The sequence below is a fragment of the Amblyomma maculatum genome, chromosome 1 (assembly GCF_055883805.1).
Source record: "Amblyomma maculatum isolate TAMU_Amacu chromosome 1, ASM5588380v1, whole genome shotgun sequence".
NCBI classification, from domain to species: domain Eukaryota; kingdom Metazoa; phylum Arthropoda; class Arachnida; order Ixodida; family Ixodidae; genus Amblyomma; species Amblyomma maculatum.
Window position 1 is genome coordinate 167,562,139 of NC_139344.1, and position 16,344 is coordinate 167,578,482.

Here is a 16,344-nt window from a genome sequence, read left to right on the forward strand (position 1 = left end):
TCGTGGCGAGAAACGGGTGCGGACATTATCGCTAACTGCTTCAGAAAAGCCCGCATGACGAAAGAAGTTCAGACTGCGCAAGCTGACGAAGAGGAGCGCTTGGAGCCTTCATCGCCACTCGATCTCGCCGAAGCTTGGGATTTATTGCGCGTGAATGGAGCAGCCCCGGATGACGTGCAGCTCTGCGACTTTTTGCATGCGGATGACTGTGCCGTGACTTCTGAAGAGATGTCGGATGAGGCGCTGGTGGAAAGTATCCGATGTCAGACCGACAGACAGTGATGGATTCCCAGAGGTCGAGCCACCATGTGCTATGCCTTCAACAAATGAAGTGTTGGACGCCATCGACGTTTTGCGCCGCGTCGCCGGCTCGCTGGACGATGGTGGTTCAGCTTTAAGTGCTTTAATGACCTATGAGCGATCAGTGGTGCCGACCCTCGTCAACAAACAGCAAAGCAAAATCACTCGTTACTTCTCAGTGCAATAAAAGCGTTCTGGGCGAGTTCACTAGCCTTGATTTTCAGCTTAGTTTCGTTTCTGTATTTATTTTTCGAACTTTCTCGCGGAAACTGCATATAACGAAAACCTCCCTATAACGAATATTTCACGGGCTTTTTCAATTTAGTTATATCCAGGTTCAACTCAAGGTTCCCATTTACCTGCAGTACTGCTTGTGTATATTTTTGTATAGAAAAGGACACAAAAGCTGCTGCAAAGGTAACTGCAGTTTTATTATATCTTGAGCGGTCACTCCGGCGCGATATTGACGGTCCGAAATAGTAAAGTACAGCTTTTCTCTGTTTTCATTTTCACGAGTTTCAACAAGTGACACTTCATCACCGGTCCTAGAAAGCGAGTAAACATCGTTAGGATCCCGGCAAAGTCACACAGCGTCATTTCTTCGATTACTGAATTCTCTTTTGAAGGTCATCAAGAACATGACGAACAAATTAAATATCCACTTATAACCTAGCTCTGAGCGAGCAGGATATTTAAGTATGGCATATGACGTATATATAGATAATGTTCCAAAGTGGATTTGGCTAGGATCGAGGTGTGCGAGATAAGCAGAATAAGATGACGTGCATCTGAATAAAAATGTTTTAAGCATAGTATTAAAAAAAAGGTCAGCAGATTGCTTCAATTCCATCGTGGAGAATGTTGCATTTGAGCTCATGTACTCTCCTGTAGAGCAAAGAGAACAAAATGAGAGCATTCTTAAAAGCCTTAATGTAATTGGGAGCCACATCTTTCACTTGTGAGCCACATCGCTTTTTTCTTTTTCTTGTGAGCGCCTTTCACAATAATAACCTGTGAATGACCTTGACGTGTCTGTACGATGAAACAGATGTGAAACGTCTTTTTTATCGAGCAGGATATAACAACTTGGCAGTGCATTATAGGAGAATATTACAAAGAACTAAAAGATTGAGTTCTTATTCAATGAAATTCTGTCAGTTAAGTTGCAGGTACAGTGAGCTAGAAATATAGTTCCCTATAGTTGCCGGTAATAATCTTCTTAGAGTGCATGGTGCATGGAGCAGAAAAGTGCCCCTCAAAAGAGTCGTCATATAAAAACACTCGCAGTCATTCATATCGTTATCCTACTTTCATGCGCTAGCAATAAGCCCGGAAGTTGAACAGTGTTGACTATTAGTTTTTTTATACAACGCACTTTCTCGTTTTACCTCAATCAGTCCCACCCACCGTATACCTGCGCGCTTTTGAGGCCACGGAGAAGGAAGCCAATGCAGCTCTATACCGGGTAATTCCAGCAGTAATCAGCTGCAAAAGTGCTTGAACTACTCTCCAGGAATAAACCAAACTATTTCTACGCACAAGCGAAGCTTACGGTTCTGAATATTCGCATGTGCCAACTGGTTTCGAAGGCAGCGTCGCTTAGCGCAATGTAGACACGCTCTGTTTTTGCCTACACCCCATCGCTGCCGATCGCAGCGCCACCTTTGTTTACAAACATAACGCTTGTGTATAGTGCTCCTGTGTTAAAGGAGTTGCTCCAAACGGCCAGTGCTCTACAGTGCTGCAAACATTATGCTTGTTATTACAATTGAAGTGTACAAAAAGCCTACTCACTATGTTCCGAGACATTCAGCATCAACAGATGTTTTTTCTGAACTCCTAAATGCATCTGTACAGTTATATGTACTCGGTTCACAGGAGGTTCAAGCAACATTTAATATTATTTCGCCCAGCAAAAGATATACAGTCGAACCCGGATATATCGAACTCGAAGGGGATCACGAAATAGTTCGATATATCGATAATTCGATATACAGAAATCGGCTTGTGACGGCACTTACGATGTGAAAAAACGATACCGCATTTGTCGCATAATCTACCCACTCGCATAATAACCCACCCTCCACTTTTGCACCTGAGAATTTGAAAAAAAAAAAAAAAAAAAGCGTTAAGGCCAGCTCGCTCACATGCGATCTTAGCGACGATGCGAAAATTTTCAAACTTCGAACTGCGTCCCTCTCGCCGCTTGAGCTACCGCGGCAGCTCAAAACAAGGTTTCTGTGTCGCCGCGGCAAAAATCAGAAATCGCGAGCGTTTTCGCTTGCATGTCGATGGCGCGCGTCACTCCGTTTCGGTCCTCTCATCCACAGCTCATTTCTTGGCAGTGTGCCAAGATGCTGCGCAGCGATAACGTCCGGGCGCGTTTATCTTTTGATAGCTCCTGCGGTGACGGGGAGCGAACTTGGCAGAGTGCCCGTGATGGCTTGATTGCACAAGCCTGGTTCGATTTATCACGCCGCGCTTGCAGCGGGCATCATGATCGCAGCAGCTGACCGTGTGCTTTCGTTGATTCATACATGCAAAGATAAACGACTCCCGCCAAAAAAAAAAAGCCCTGCCGCTTCTTAACGTCTGCAGCCACCATATCTTACACTACGCCGCGCGTACAGCACACCGATAAAAATGAATGACTCGAAAAAAAAAAAAATAGAGAGAGAGAGAGCCACGTCAGCCGCCGCGCACAGGGGGTTCGCAACACACGCTAAAGCGCCCGACGTCTGAAAATGGGCTGAGCTGGCTTGGCGCATGCGTAGCGCGTGCTGTAGGAGAGATAGCGCGGCAAAAAAAAGGGCACACCCACGCACATGGCTTGCAAACGTCATGTGCTGGCGCGCGGGAAACGATAACTGCAGATGCGCGCGCCTTTGGGGGATGGGCGCGGCGCTGCCCAGAGCAGCCGTCGCCGAACTGTCCCTTCATTCCTTCCACGCGTGGCCTGAAAACGTCACGCGGCAAACGGCCAAGGGTGATGCGATCGTCTTTGGGGAAGGCCCACTTTCCAGTGCGTGGTGCAGAGTTTGATTTATCGAACGACCGGTGAAGTTGAGTTCGATATATGACGCGGCTTTCCTATACTTTTACATGGGATTTTCAAGGGGATATTCCCCGAGTTCGATATAACCAAAATTCGATATATCAGGGTTCGATATAACCGAGTTCGACTGTATAAAGTCATGGAAACAGGCACCCCTGTTTTCAAATATAGCGGTAAATAATAATCTAGTGACGATATCACTGCGTGGAAGCTCTACCAGTTCCATGTAGAAGTACTGAAAATAAAAAGAATAATGCACACTGGACATTTTCGGAAACACAGGCCTGTCTGCATAAGTCAAAATCCTTTACAAGCCTGGCATATACAGTCGAACCTCATTAATATACAGTCGAACCTCATTATAACGAAGTAATACGGGGGTGCAAAAATTAATTCGTTATATCCGGTATCCATTATAAAAGTGGGTGCACAAATTCCTGCAAAAAATGTTTGCTAATAAAACGAAACAAATTGTGCATTAATATGGAAAACACAAAGGTGCAAATACGCACAATTTTTTAAAAATTAAAAGCTTGGTATAAGCATGAAATCTCACATTTCATTCCGAGTTGAAGAGCAAAAATGAATACTAAGAAGAGATTTTCCGAGCACAATTTGTGCGATGGAGCCAACAGACTTGTGAAGTGCAGCGCGCGCTCACGGATCGGTCGCAGTGGCAGAGGCATGGCAGGCGCTCACGCCATGACGAGGCAATGGTGATGACATGCCAGCCACATGCCTGTCAGCCATAGTGGGGGGCTCGGGAAATTTAGACAGCCTGGGATTTTTTAATGTGTACTGACATCGCACAGCACACAGGCGCCTTGCTTTTCATGTCCATCAAAAAGCGGCTGCCGTGGCCGGGATTCGATTCCGCATCCTTTAGGCACATATAGTCGAGCGCTCTAACCACTGCGCCACCACGGCGGGTCATCCCACAGCTTTGTAATACTGACTTCTAAATAACAGTGCACAAAACACTGCAGCACTGCTTACCTGTGCCAAATGGCGCGCTGTTTCTGCCGATGCTTGAAGAGCCTTTGCTTGAGTCTCCAGCAATATCCAGGCTCGGTCGCTGTCCAAACTTGCTTGCAAAGGCTCAGACCTTCCAAAAACTTTTGGTCCAAAAGCTCCAATGGCCACTTTCGAATCCCGCACAGGCACCAAAGATGTGTCACTGCTTTTACTGTGCCTATGCTGCTGAAGATACTGGCTACCAACCTTTCCAGCAGCCTTTTTGGGCTTTGAAAGTGAGGGTGTCATTAAACAAGAGTCCATCATCATGCCTGCCGGCTTATCTGGCAGCATTCTGAAATTTGAAAAGAAAAAGAACACAACGCTTGTATTAATCGTACGCAAAAGAGTTTGCTTTTCCCCAGTCTCTTTCCCTACATTTTTCCATTCCCCTTCCCGATAATGCAGTGCAAGAACGAATATGAGAACAGACTGGAGTGGAACACACACAACCAGAGGAGTTATCAGTCTGCTCCTGGCCACCACAAGGCAATCTAAGATGCTGTCATGGAGCTGGTTATGCTGTCAGGCTACAACTGCCATGTCACCAAACATAGCAACATCAGAGCTATTGTCCACACCACAGAGGTGGCTTTAAAATACACCAACTCTTTTTTCAGGTTACAGCACTGAATTCCCCTCTCTTTTTTATACAGCAGAATCTCGGTGATATGAATCAGGTTGATACGAATTTCGGGATGATATCAATTAGTAAAACTCCCCGACTGCAGTGCATTCTGTATACTGTGTAGCACTGTGGAATGTTCCAAACATCTATGGGTGCAGTGTAAAAATGTTAAAAGGAAAAAGCAGATAAAACAGTGAAATGAACACACACACACACACACACACACACACACACACACACACACACACACACACACACACACACACACACACACACACACACACACACACACACACACACACACACACACGCACGCACACACGCACGCACACAAATGTATCCACACAATGGAACAAACTCATTTTGACCGCCTAAGCAGTTCATTTTCCAAAAGCGAAACCGTTGCATTGCCAATGCATTTGTCAGCCAGTGGAGATTTGATTTCAGAGGCCTCGATTATTTCTATCTCTATTTTACTGTTTGAATGGGATAAGACGGCTCTATCAAATCATGGTGTGCACTTTTTTTTGCAATAGTTACAATATGGTGACAACCTTCCTGGGCAGGTGGGTGACAGACAGATTTGCAACTGTTGACATGCTCTGTTATTCTTTATTTTTTTTTTTTGGCACAGCAGACAGTTTATTCCACATGGGGGTAGAAGCAGGCTTGAGCATTTTGGAGAAGCTCAGTCAGGAAGCAGTGGTAAAGCCATATTGGAGCAGCTTTAGAGCAATAAAGCAAGAGTTTTGGAGCAATTGAATTATGTTTCGGAGCATGTTTCTTGGCTCAAACACTTTTACTTCCATAAAGACATCCAATTCGAATACTTTTTATTCAAAATTCAATGCTTTGCTGACTATGCATGCATCTCTGACAATACATGACGAACAGTCAAAACATGTACAGATCTTTAAAGTTCCACCACTGACCTGAGCAACAATTTCGAAGCGACTAACAGCAAATGAAATGCTTGCATATACACTTCGTAACCGAACATCAACTTTCTAAAGATGTTCATTATTTTGACTTAACGTATTCATAGTGGTAGAGTCCACCTTTGAATCTGTCAAGTGCCACTGCTAGTTTGGAGTTTATATCAATAAGCAGCACATTTCTGCACTCTACTTTGTGTATATCCTTTTTGATCCTACGCTTGTGCTGATAAATTTCTGGGCATTGGTAAGCATGCCTTCAGGGAGGATAGACGGCACCGAATGGCACCCTTTTCCTCTTTCAGATTATTTACTTCACGGCCTTCTGTTAGTGGCTGCTCATATTATAGCTTGAGCTATGCTTGCACTTCCTTAATTTCAGTACATCAGTATGTCCCCCCCAAAACAGTTCAAGTATGCTTTGGTCTGGCATAGCCATGACAGCCGCGATAGCAAAGTATGCACAGCAGAACCATATGAACAACCCGTGTAGTTCTTTGGAGCCGGACAACTTTTTTAATAACTCGTAGTAGTTTGCAGTGTCTGCTTCACTCGCTGCTTTCGCTTCCTTCACCAACGGTGATTCAAATGGCTGGGAGAAAGTGCTATGTCACGTACACCAGGGCATTTTCTTTCTTTTTCTTTGCAATCAGCTCCTAATTGCTTGTGGCTCATTTTACATTAATTGGCAAACAAACATTTATTATGCTCCATGCTTTTGTAGCTTATGAAAACTTTATATGCATTACACACAGCGCAAGATGCCTTACCCCTCTGCCACCAGTGTGCTGCCCATAGTTTCGACTATGTGGACCCAATACTGTGTACACGCAACTCACAACACGTTATCATCCTGCTGCACTTCCCTCAGATGCTAATTAAATTGCATCAGATCGCATTCTTTAAAAGCAGCAATATTAATGGTCGCTAGATTCAATAACAAAACATCGAGGCAGCCAGTTGGAGCAGAACAGAGAAAATGGAGCAGCACCTCCAGCCTTGCTCACAAAATTCAATCCGGAAGGAAGCAGAGTACAGTACACCACACCTGTGTCACACTATATATTTGGTCTGGAATGGTGCAGGAATGGGTTTTGCAGACCCCATCACATTCATTAACTGCTGCGCATACATCGGAGAGCCTTTTTTGGGGTCATGAAAACAACTGCAGCTTCGTATCTGCCGCACATCTTTGAGGCCATGTGAAACTTTATGTACATAAGTGATTACGATGGGTCATGTCCTTTTTGCCTTTTAACATTCTGACACTCCACCCATCAATGGCATTTATGTTCCCCTTTATAAAAATTAATTTTACTCCAATAAAAGATCAGTTGTCAGTTTGCACTGTGTGTTGTGTCCTTATTATGTTTGTCCCTCGCAAGAAGTTTAGCGTGGTTCTTCAAGATGTACCACCAACTAGGTACTACAGTTATCGCGCTTTTACCAGTCCCACGGCCAGAGCGAGGATTAACGCAGTAACTGTGGCCAAGTGATGCTAGCAACAGAAGCAGCTGCCCTTGGTACGAACCTCAAGCATCCCAGGCCTAACCGAAGAAATTGCGCAAAACGGGCCCGACTTTTGTTTTGTTTTTTTTTTTATCTCTGTCAAAATGCATGCTCACCCCTTACTGCTTTTTAAAAGTGGCCACAAGTAACAGTCTTTACACATCAGTCATGAAGTCATGACAGTAGCTCGGCGATGTCAACAGCGGCACCCATGGCTACGCTTGTTGCTCACACTGCAGCCTCAGCCATAAAAAGCATCTTATGTTCTACTGGATTTAGGATGCTGGAGTGCAGACCAGCGTTTGCTGTGAGAACCTAACTGTCGCACTCAGGAACGGGATCCATGGCTGGTTTAATGAAGTGACCGAAGCCAGTAACGCTTCCACTGGTTACAGCTTTCACTTAGGCTACTGCTAGACCGTATCACATGCTGCATGCCAGCTATCATGAAGCCCGATGTACAGTCGTGATCAGAAATGGTAACCAACATGCAGCTGGTGGTAGAGCTCGGGAAAATTGCATCTAAACGCCATTTAGTAACGATTATCTGGGATCGAGACAATCATGGCAGTGCTCCATTTTATTGACATGCATGCATCGCTGTCACTAGATGGCTACTGGTTTTGTGTTGTATATACGACTTTTGCTCACGACTGCATATCACGGTTTTTGTCATTTTTCTCCTATAGCATCACAAGAGAAAACAGTTTGAATCCCAGCAATTGGAAAAAAAAAAAAAAGTCTTCTACAAAAAATTTGTCTTTTGCTACTGGACAAGCAACAACAAAGACATGAAACGCCATACCAAAGGATTTTGCTAACACCAAAATTGTAACAGACAGGGGTGGAAGCAAGCTCAAGCATTTTAGAGCAGCTGTAGAGCAGTAAAACCAGAGTTTTGGAGCACTCAAATATGTTCTGGAGCATGTTTCTTGGCTCAAATGCTTTTATTAATTACAATTTTCACTTCCTGACATACTGGATTCCAAGGGAAGGAAAGTGTAGCAGGGGGCGGCAGAAAGTTAGGTGGGCGGATGAGGCTAAGAAGTTCACAGGGGTCAAGTGGATGCAGTTAGCACAAAACCGGGTAAATTGGAGAAATATGGGAGAGGCCTTCCCCTGCAGTGGGTATGATGATGATCAGGCTGATGATGATGATATCTAAAAAAATATAATTTGACTGATTTCTATTCAAAGTTGAATGCTTTGCTGAATCTGCAAGCATCTCTGAAACGCAAGTACCTGAGCAACCATTGGGAACAGACTAACAGCAAATGGAATGCTTGATTCTAACCTATCTAACTTAACATAAACTTAACTAAAATCTTGTGACATATATTTTGACTAGATAGACTCAAAGGTGGAGCCTACCACTTTGATGCATTCAAGCACTGCCATTAGTTAGGAAATGGGCTGCTCATCGATGTGAACTCCACTCTGAATTGTGCATATCCTTTCTGATCTTACGCCTGTGCTGATAAAATTCTGGGCACTAGTCAACAGTGCCTTCATGGAAGATAGATGGAACTGAAGGGTAGCTTTTTCCTCTTTTAGATCCTTTACTTCAAGGCCAGTGGCTGCTCACATTCTCGCCCGAGATATGCTGGAGCTTCCTTAATTTCAAAACACTGGCAATAGGCCCTGTATGGCTTTCTAACACTCTTGAGAACCCTTTTAGTGATTAGCACAGTGGCATCACCCCCATAACAGTTCAAGTATGCTTTTGTCTGAGGCAGGCATGACAGCCTTGATGGTGAAGTATCTGCTTGTTTACACAGCAGAATGATTAAAGCACCTCGTGTTTTCTTTGCAACCGGACAAGTTTTATTTAATGGCTCGTGGTAGTCTGCGGTGTATGCTTCAATCGCTGCTCTCGTTTTTCCCACCACCAACGATTCAAAAGGCTGGGAGAAAGTGCTATGTCATACATACAGAGCCATTTGTTTCTCATTTAATTCCCTCCAAACGCTAGTGGCTCATATAAAATTGACTTGTGAGCAATCAATTGTGCTCAATGCTTTTCTAGATTATAAAAATGTTATATGCATTAGGCTCAGCATGAGATGAGTTATGTACCACTGTGACCAGTGTGCTGCCATCATTTTGACTATTGTGGCTACTATAGAGTGTACATGCAACTCACAACATACCATCGCCCTGCTGTCTTCTCACAGTCGCTTGACCAAATTGCATCAGATCGCAATTTTGTAGGCAATACCATTATGTCTCGCTGTGTGGCAAACTGTGTTGCACTAAATTTAATAGCAAAACATTGAGGCAGCTGATTTGGAGCAGGTTTGGAGCAATATTGCGTTTTGGAGCAAGATGAAGCAGGAAAAGCAGTTTGAAGAAGAATGGAGCAAATGGAGCAGCACTTCCACACCTTGAAAGAGCTAGCCCCAGTGTACTTTCAATGTAGTACTTGGTATTCTCTTCAGTTTAAGAATGGTGCTGGTTTGACATTATTATAATATCTCATTTCTTTGCGCAGTCTCACGCCTTCTACGCTGACCATGCTCAAAAATAACATGCAACTACAAAATTTGGTCTGACATCATATGTGGGGCTAAACATCTCAAAGCGATATGGGCTATGAGGGGTGCCAGAACGGAGAGCTTCAGATTAATTTTAAACAACCTGGGGATCCATAATGGGTGCTGAAATAACACAACACAAGGGGGCCTTTGCATTTTGTCTCCACTCAAATGCGCCCACTGTGGCCAGGATTAGATTCAGTGACTTGGGGATCAGCAATTAAACCCCCGACGCCACCGAGATGCTGCAGCGGGGCAGTGGGCTTCACTAAAATGCAATGATATCACACAGCACAAAGGTGCTTTATATTTCGCCATAAGGCTGCTCGATTTAACATTTCATGTTTTAGCCCATATGCCATTTTAACACCACAAGCCAAAGAGTAACCAGTCAGTTCAGTAACTTCCTTCCATAAATTTCAAAATGATTGGAAAGGGCAATATTTTATTTTTTATTTATCACGTACTGCGGACCGAACATGGTCCAAGCAAGAGAGGCACAGTATAAACAAAGTACAAAAAACTGACCCTGTACAGCATTGGTATTGACAGAATACACCCCAAAAAAACAAAAACAAACAATGAATACTTATACAAAACTAAATGGGGTGAAAATCACGCATCAAAAGACTATTCTAGTTGAAAGAAACACTGCACAAAGTCAACAACATACCGCATTACATACAGTGTAAATTAATGATGCAGTCACTCGTCGGAAACAAGCAGTGGGGAATCATGCGGCAGTGCATTCCAATCCGAGATCAAGTTATTTTTTCAGGATACTCATGAAAAGTCAAGCCTTCAGAGTTTCTGGCAATCATTCAACACATGTACTTACATTTCAGTGGCAGCTTCAGATTTTGAAGACTGGACTGTAGCATTTCTGTGGCTCACAGTGAGGTAGCTACTGGGTGCCCCGGTGTCTTCTTCCAATAAAGAAGTAAAAACCTCAGCTGATGTGCCTCCAGATGCGCGTTCGTTTTCCCTTGGCAAGCTTTCTGTGAGTAAAAAGAGAAAAAAAGGAAATCATGCTACAGTAAAACCTCTATACTATGTACCCGCATACTAAGCAGTTGCAGTTAAAACATAGTTGTGAGAATTCCCCGGGTTAGCCATCACTAAAACCTATGTATTGACTGACTGCTACATAGTGGCTCATGAAGTGTCTACCGCTAAAGGCCCGTTTCACATGTTGCGACTGCAGCGAAAATTTTCGGTGCAGTCGGTGGAGCCGCAGTGTGATTTTCACACAGTGCTTTCACATGCAGCGAACTCGCATGCAAATTCGATGAAAGATACCCTCAGGATTGTTTGAAGTTTTGCAGAAAGCGTGTACACAGTGTGTGTTTAATTTATATACTCAAGTATTTTTAGATGCTAAGCTAGTATTCATAAATATTTACGAAAATGGGCAGTCTTTCAGCATATAAAAAATGCGTTGCTGTGCCGAATGAAATCACTTGAACGTGAAAATTAGTGCCGACTACATAGGCGCCGATATAGCTCAGATCTGCCACACCGGTCTCAAGGGAGAGCGTGCGCACACTCTCCTTCGAGATGAGGCGTCTCCGCCGCACCAGCTCGTTTCACGTCACCAGACGTCACATGACGTCACGACACTCTTCGGCTCCGCATAAGTCAGTTGCAGAACGATCACACCAACGCTGCAATTCAATTCCAACCAGTTGGAACCTCCTCTGCGGCTAGACTGACGAGAATCACAGCGTCGCAGGGGAAAATTTGCAGCATGTGAAATGGGCCTAACGCGTACTTGCCGTCGCAGTTTTGCTGCTGCTGTGCTGAGACACAAAACGTGCAGACTGCAGGCGATAAACACTGCAGCCATTTCGGCCATGTTCCGATGAGTGCAGCAATGTCCATGTCAATTGGGAGTTCAGGAAGCGTCGGCTCGCAGACTAATATTGTTGCCAGCCCTATCACAATACAGTCGAACCCGGACATATCGAACCCTGATAATTCGAATTTTGGTTATATCGAACTCACGGAATATCCCCTTGAAAATCCCATGTAAAAGTATAGGAAAGCTGCGTCGTATATCGAACTCAATTTCACTGGTCGTTCGATATATCGAACTTCGCACCACGCATTGGACGGTGCGCCTTCCCCAAAGACGATCGCATAGCCCTCGGCCGTTTACCGCGTGACGTTTTCAAGCCACGCGCGGGAGGACTGAGAGGGCACAGTTCGGCAATGGCTGGTCTAGGGCAGCGCCGCACCCTTCCCCTAAAGGCGCGTGCATCTGCGATGATCGCTGCTGCGCTAGCATGTGACGTTTGCAGGTCGTGTGTGAAGGAACGAGAGGGAACCAATGCAGCTGTGGTGTTCGGGAGAGGGGAAAAAACAATGTGATAGAGCGAAGCGCAAGGGTGCGCCCACATTTCTGTCTAGCTTTATCTCTTCCCTTTCTCTCTCTTTCCCGGTCTTCGCTCGCAGCAGCACACACTACGCACGCGCGGACAAGCCAGCTCAGCCCGCGGCAGACGCTTCTCCAGTGTGAGTTGTGAACGCTCTGCGCACGGCGGCTGACGTGCGATTCACGTTTCTTGTCATCGTGCTGAACGCGCATAATTATTTTGTGAGAGTTGTTCTTGTCAGGCTGAACATGCGGCGCAGCGTAAGCTACGGTGGCTGCGGACGTTAAGAAGCGGCAGATTTTTTTCTTTGCTTTTTGTTGTTTTTTTGCGAGTCGTTCATTCTTGCATCTAGGAATCAACGAAAGCACGCGGTCGGATGCAATCATGACACCGGCTTTTAGCACTGTTCGCTTCAAACGGCATTTGCAGCTATCACGCTTGCCAATGATTTTGTAGCAGTGGACTATGCCTGCCCCATCCCAAGCGCGGCGCAATAAATCGAACCAGGCTTGTGCAATCAAGCCATCACACGGGCACTCTACCAAGTTCGCTCCCTGCCACTGCAGGATCTATAAAAAGTATAGTCAAAAGATAAACACGTTGTGACGCTATCGCTGGCAGCATCTTGGCGCGCTGCCAATAAATGAGCTGTGGATGTGACGGTCGAAACGGAGGGATGCGGCACCCAAAGCTTTTATTTTTCACATTCTCGGGGGCAAAAATAGGGATTGGGTTCATTATGCGAGTAGGTTGACTACGCAACAAATACCGCATCATTTTTCACGATCGCAAGTGGCGTCTCAAGCCGAATTCTGTATATCGAATTATTGATATATTAAACTATTTCGCGATCCCCTTAGAGTTCGATATATCCGGGTTCGACTGTAATTTCACCTTTGCCGTCACCCCACCCTACACATGTGACTGTTCACACTGCATGTGCTGTTGTGTTGGGGACATCTACAGTGTTGTGGATGTGCTGCGGGTAGGCAACGGTTGATAATATGCCGAAGGCTGCTCGACCCAAGTATCGTGTATTGACAGTTAAGAGAGGTTGGACATTATTCATTCTATTGAAAATTGAACTACGAAGAGTGCATTAGTGTGTGTGTGGGACTTGCTTGCCCCAGTCTCACCGTTTTTGAGACGGCTGTTGTTGCCACACGACCGCTATGGCGGCAACTGCAAGTGATGAACCTTTGGTCGGCAGTACACCAATAAAATGCACGTACGTACGTGTATTCGTGGAAAATTTACTATGCCTAAATTGTTTTCTTTCAGAATGTGAATAATGGCAAATACACACTAGTCAGTTAAGGTGTACTACCAGATACGGTAAAACCTCGTTACAAGAGACACTCAAGAGAACCCAAGAAGGTGTCTCTTGTAACCAAAAATTCCTATCAACTCGTATGTGTAGCAGTTTAGATTCCCTTATCTAAATTCTGTTTCGTATCAGTGTCTTGTTTTGTTGCAATATGTTAGGAACCAAGAAAGAGTGCCTCCTTTTGACTAGGAAGTCAAAATGTCCTTATTGTTTCAGCCACTGTCATCACATTTCTGTGTGACTGACACAAAACGGACATTTTGACTTCTCAGTAAAAAGGAGGCACTCCTTCTTGGTTCCCGACGTATTGCGCAACAAAACAGGACACTGATATGGACAGAATTTAATTAAGGGAATCTAAGCTGTCACACATACGAGTTGGTAAGAGTCTGCTGCATTGCATGAGTGTGCCTGGGTTAATTGCGTCTCTTATAAATAATGAAGAAATTACTTTAGGGACCTGCTGTCACACATACGAGTTGGTAAGAGTCTGCTGCATTGCATGAGTGTGCCTGGGTTAATTGCGTCTCTTATAAATAATGAAGAAATTACTTTAGGGACCTGCAAAAGTTGCCCTTAGTAACAGAGTGTCTCTTGTAACCATGTCTCTTGTATGCAATGTTGTTAACATGGCAAACATATGAAAACCAACCAAACCATTTTCAAGTGTCTCTTATAACCGAGTGTCTCTTGTAACCATGTCTCTTGTAATGAGATTTTACAGCATACTATCCCCGCCTCTCCGCCAACTAAATATTAACGGGATTTTACTGTAATTCCAGCCTCACACTTTGTAAACATTGTCATTACCACTGAAGTGGCAGTAATGGCAACAGATGTGGCAGTGCCAACAGTCACGGCTATAGAAAGATCCCAACCACGTGTAGTCTATAACTGTCAACCTGCAAAAAGCTCCCACTAACCAAGCAGTCCAAGGCCTGTAACCGCTGATACACCACAAAGTATTTCAGCTATTGCTATTCGACTCGTATTCGAAAAACTGATATTCGGAACATCTAAATATACGAAAATTACTGGATACAGCGAAAATTTTCTAATTCACTGCAGTTTCCCCCGCACTGCATGCTTCACCACAATGCTTCACTGCATGGGCTGTGCAGTGAACTATTCTAAAGTATGACTGGGCCATTTTGTGAAAAGGAATTTTACTTTTGTGAAGAGAAACTTCGCGACAGTGTACACAAGGAGAAGCACTTGACAAAACCGGGAAAAAATTTCGTACTTTAATTTCATCTCAAATGCGGACAACCTTAGCAGGTGTCCATCAGATAGAATTACTGCGATGCAAACGGTTTTGCAAAATTTTTTCAGGCCCATTCAATAATTCGAGCTTTAATTCTGACATTTTTTTCAGTCCCTTGAAGCCCACATTAATGACGATTTACTGTATTCAGCATCGATACGACAGCTACACTCGGTTTGATACAGGTCCTCCCAGAACAAAAAGAACTGGTGCTATATGAAATTGTCCGTTAATTTTCTATTTCTCAATTTCTCATTCCTTTTTCACTTACATAAGATATTTGATTCAATATTCAAAGGCATTTTTTTCCCATATTCCTATTCGAAAATTTAGTGTTCGCACACCACTAATTGACCTAATTGCAGATTACGTGACACACCACTGGAAGAATCAAACTTTTGGCCCATGTTTATCCCACCTTCCTCAACATGGCAATATGTTGATAATGGCTTTCAGCACCAGCTGTTGGGACCTGTTCCACATTGTTCCTTGCAATGCTCTGAATGCTATGACATACATTTACTCGTGTTATACCAACAGCGTTACTCTTCCATGACACGTTTACCATCGCTGACCCTCTTAGACTGCATGTGAAGTAACTATAAGTGCTTTTGAGCATGAAGTCACCGTTGATCGCAATGTTCTGAATCGGCCAGGCAGCAGTCACAAACAAGCTGGTCCAACTGTTGCGGCAAAATTTAGTGCAATGAGCCTGTACAAATACTAGAGCGCATAAATGCCAAGAAAACAAACACACCTAAAATGTGAAACAGATCGAAAAGGAACATTGTGAAAGGCAATACATAGCCTCGTACACAGTCAGTCCGTTGAGAGGCAATGTCAATCACAATATCTCAACTGTGCGAAGAACTCAACAGAACCTGCAAGGCAGTGGCACTGACAGCATCATACAGGCAAACACAGAAACAAAAACTACAGTAGATTACTCCCATTCAGACCAGCTCAAATTAAGACTTCTTGGATAAGATAAACAATGTTGGAGGATTTGGAAAAAAAAAAGTGCTAAAATGAACTGTTTTATGTATCCTTCAGTTAAGATTAATTTCTGCAGTGAACACTGTTCACTATGAACAAATCACTATGGTGCCTAAAGTGGTAAAACATACCACAACCTACCTGACAAAGCTTGAGGAACTGAGACTTCTCTTGAGGTGGTAGCAGAGGTGGCAGCCCGAGGAGAAGCTGTGAAACTTGTGTTGGGACAAATTTCATCTCCTACTTGTGTACGTCATATGCACAGTGCCAGCATGTGAAGAAAAAAGAAGAACACACACAGTGTAAGTTGATGCACCTAATGCAGTCTTAAACCGAACTAAATTTGCAGCTAACACAATTGTTCCCACCGTTTATTCTCAAAATGAGCTTGGCCAGCCATGATGTGA

The 16,344-nt window shown here is 44.1% G+C and overlaps 1 protein-coding gene across 10 annotated transcripts in view; it reads right to left on the reverse strand.

Annotated features, from left to right (window-relative positions):
* Positions 1–16,344, reverse strand: part of LOC146204829 (uncharacterized) — a 175,849-nt gene that overhangs the window by 89,660 nt on the left and 69,845 nt on the right. For 9 of the 10 annotated variants that reach the window (XM_084589536.1, XM_084589533.1, XM_084589527.1 and 6 more), the window contains 3 exons: positions 16,079–16,180; positions 10,814–10,973; positions 4,352–4,664 (listed from right to left, as the gene is read on the reverse strand). In XM_084589536.1, coding sequence (XP_084445662.1) covers positions 4,352–4,664; positions 10,814–10,973; positions 16,079–16,180 — 575 coding nt within the window. The remainder of the gene's footprint in view (positions 1–4,351; positions 4,665–10,813; positions 10,974–16,078; positions 16,181–16,344) is intronic. The other variant, XM_084589530.1, reaches the window with a different exon arrangement.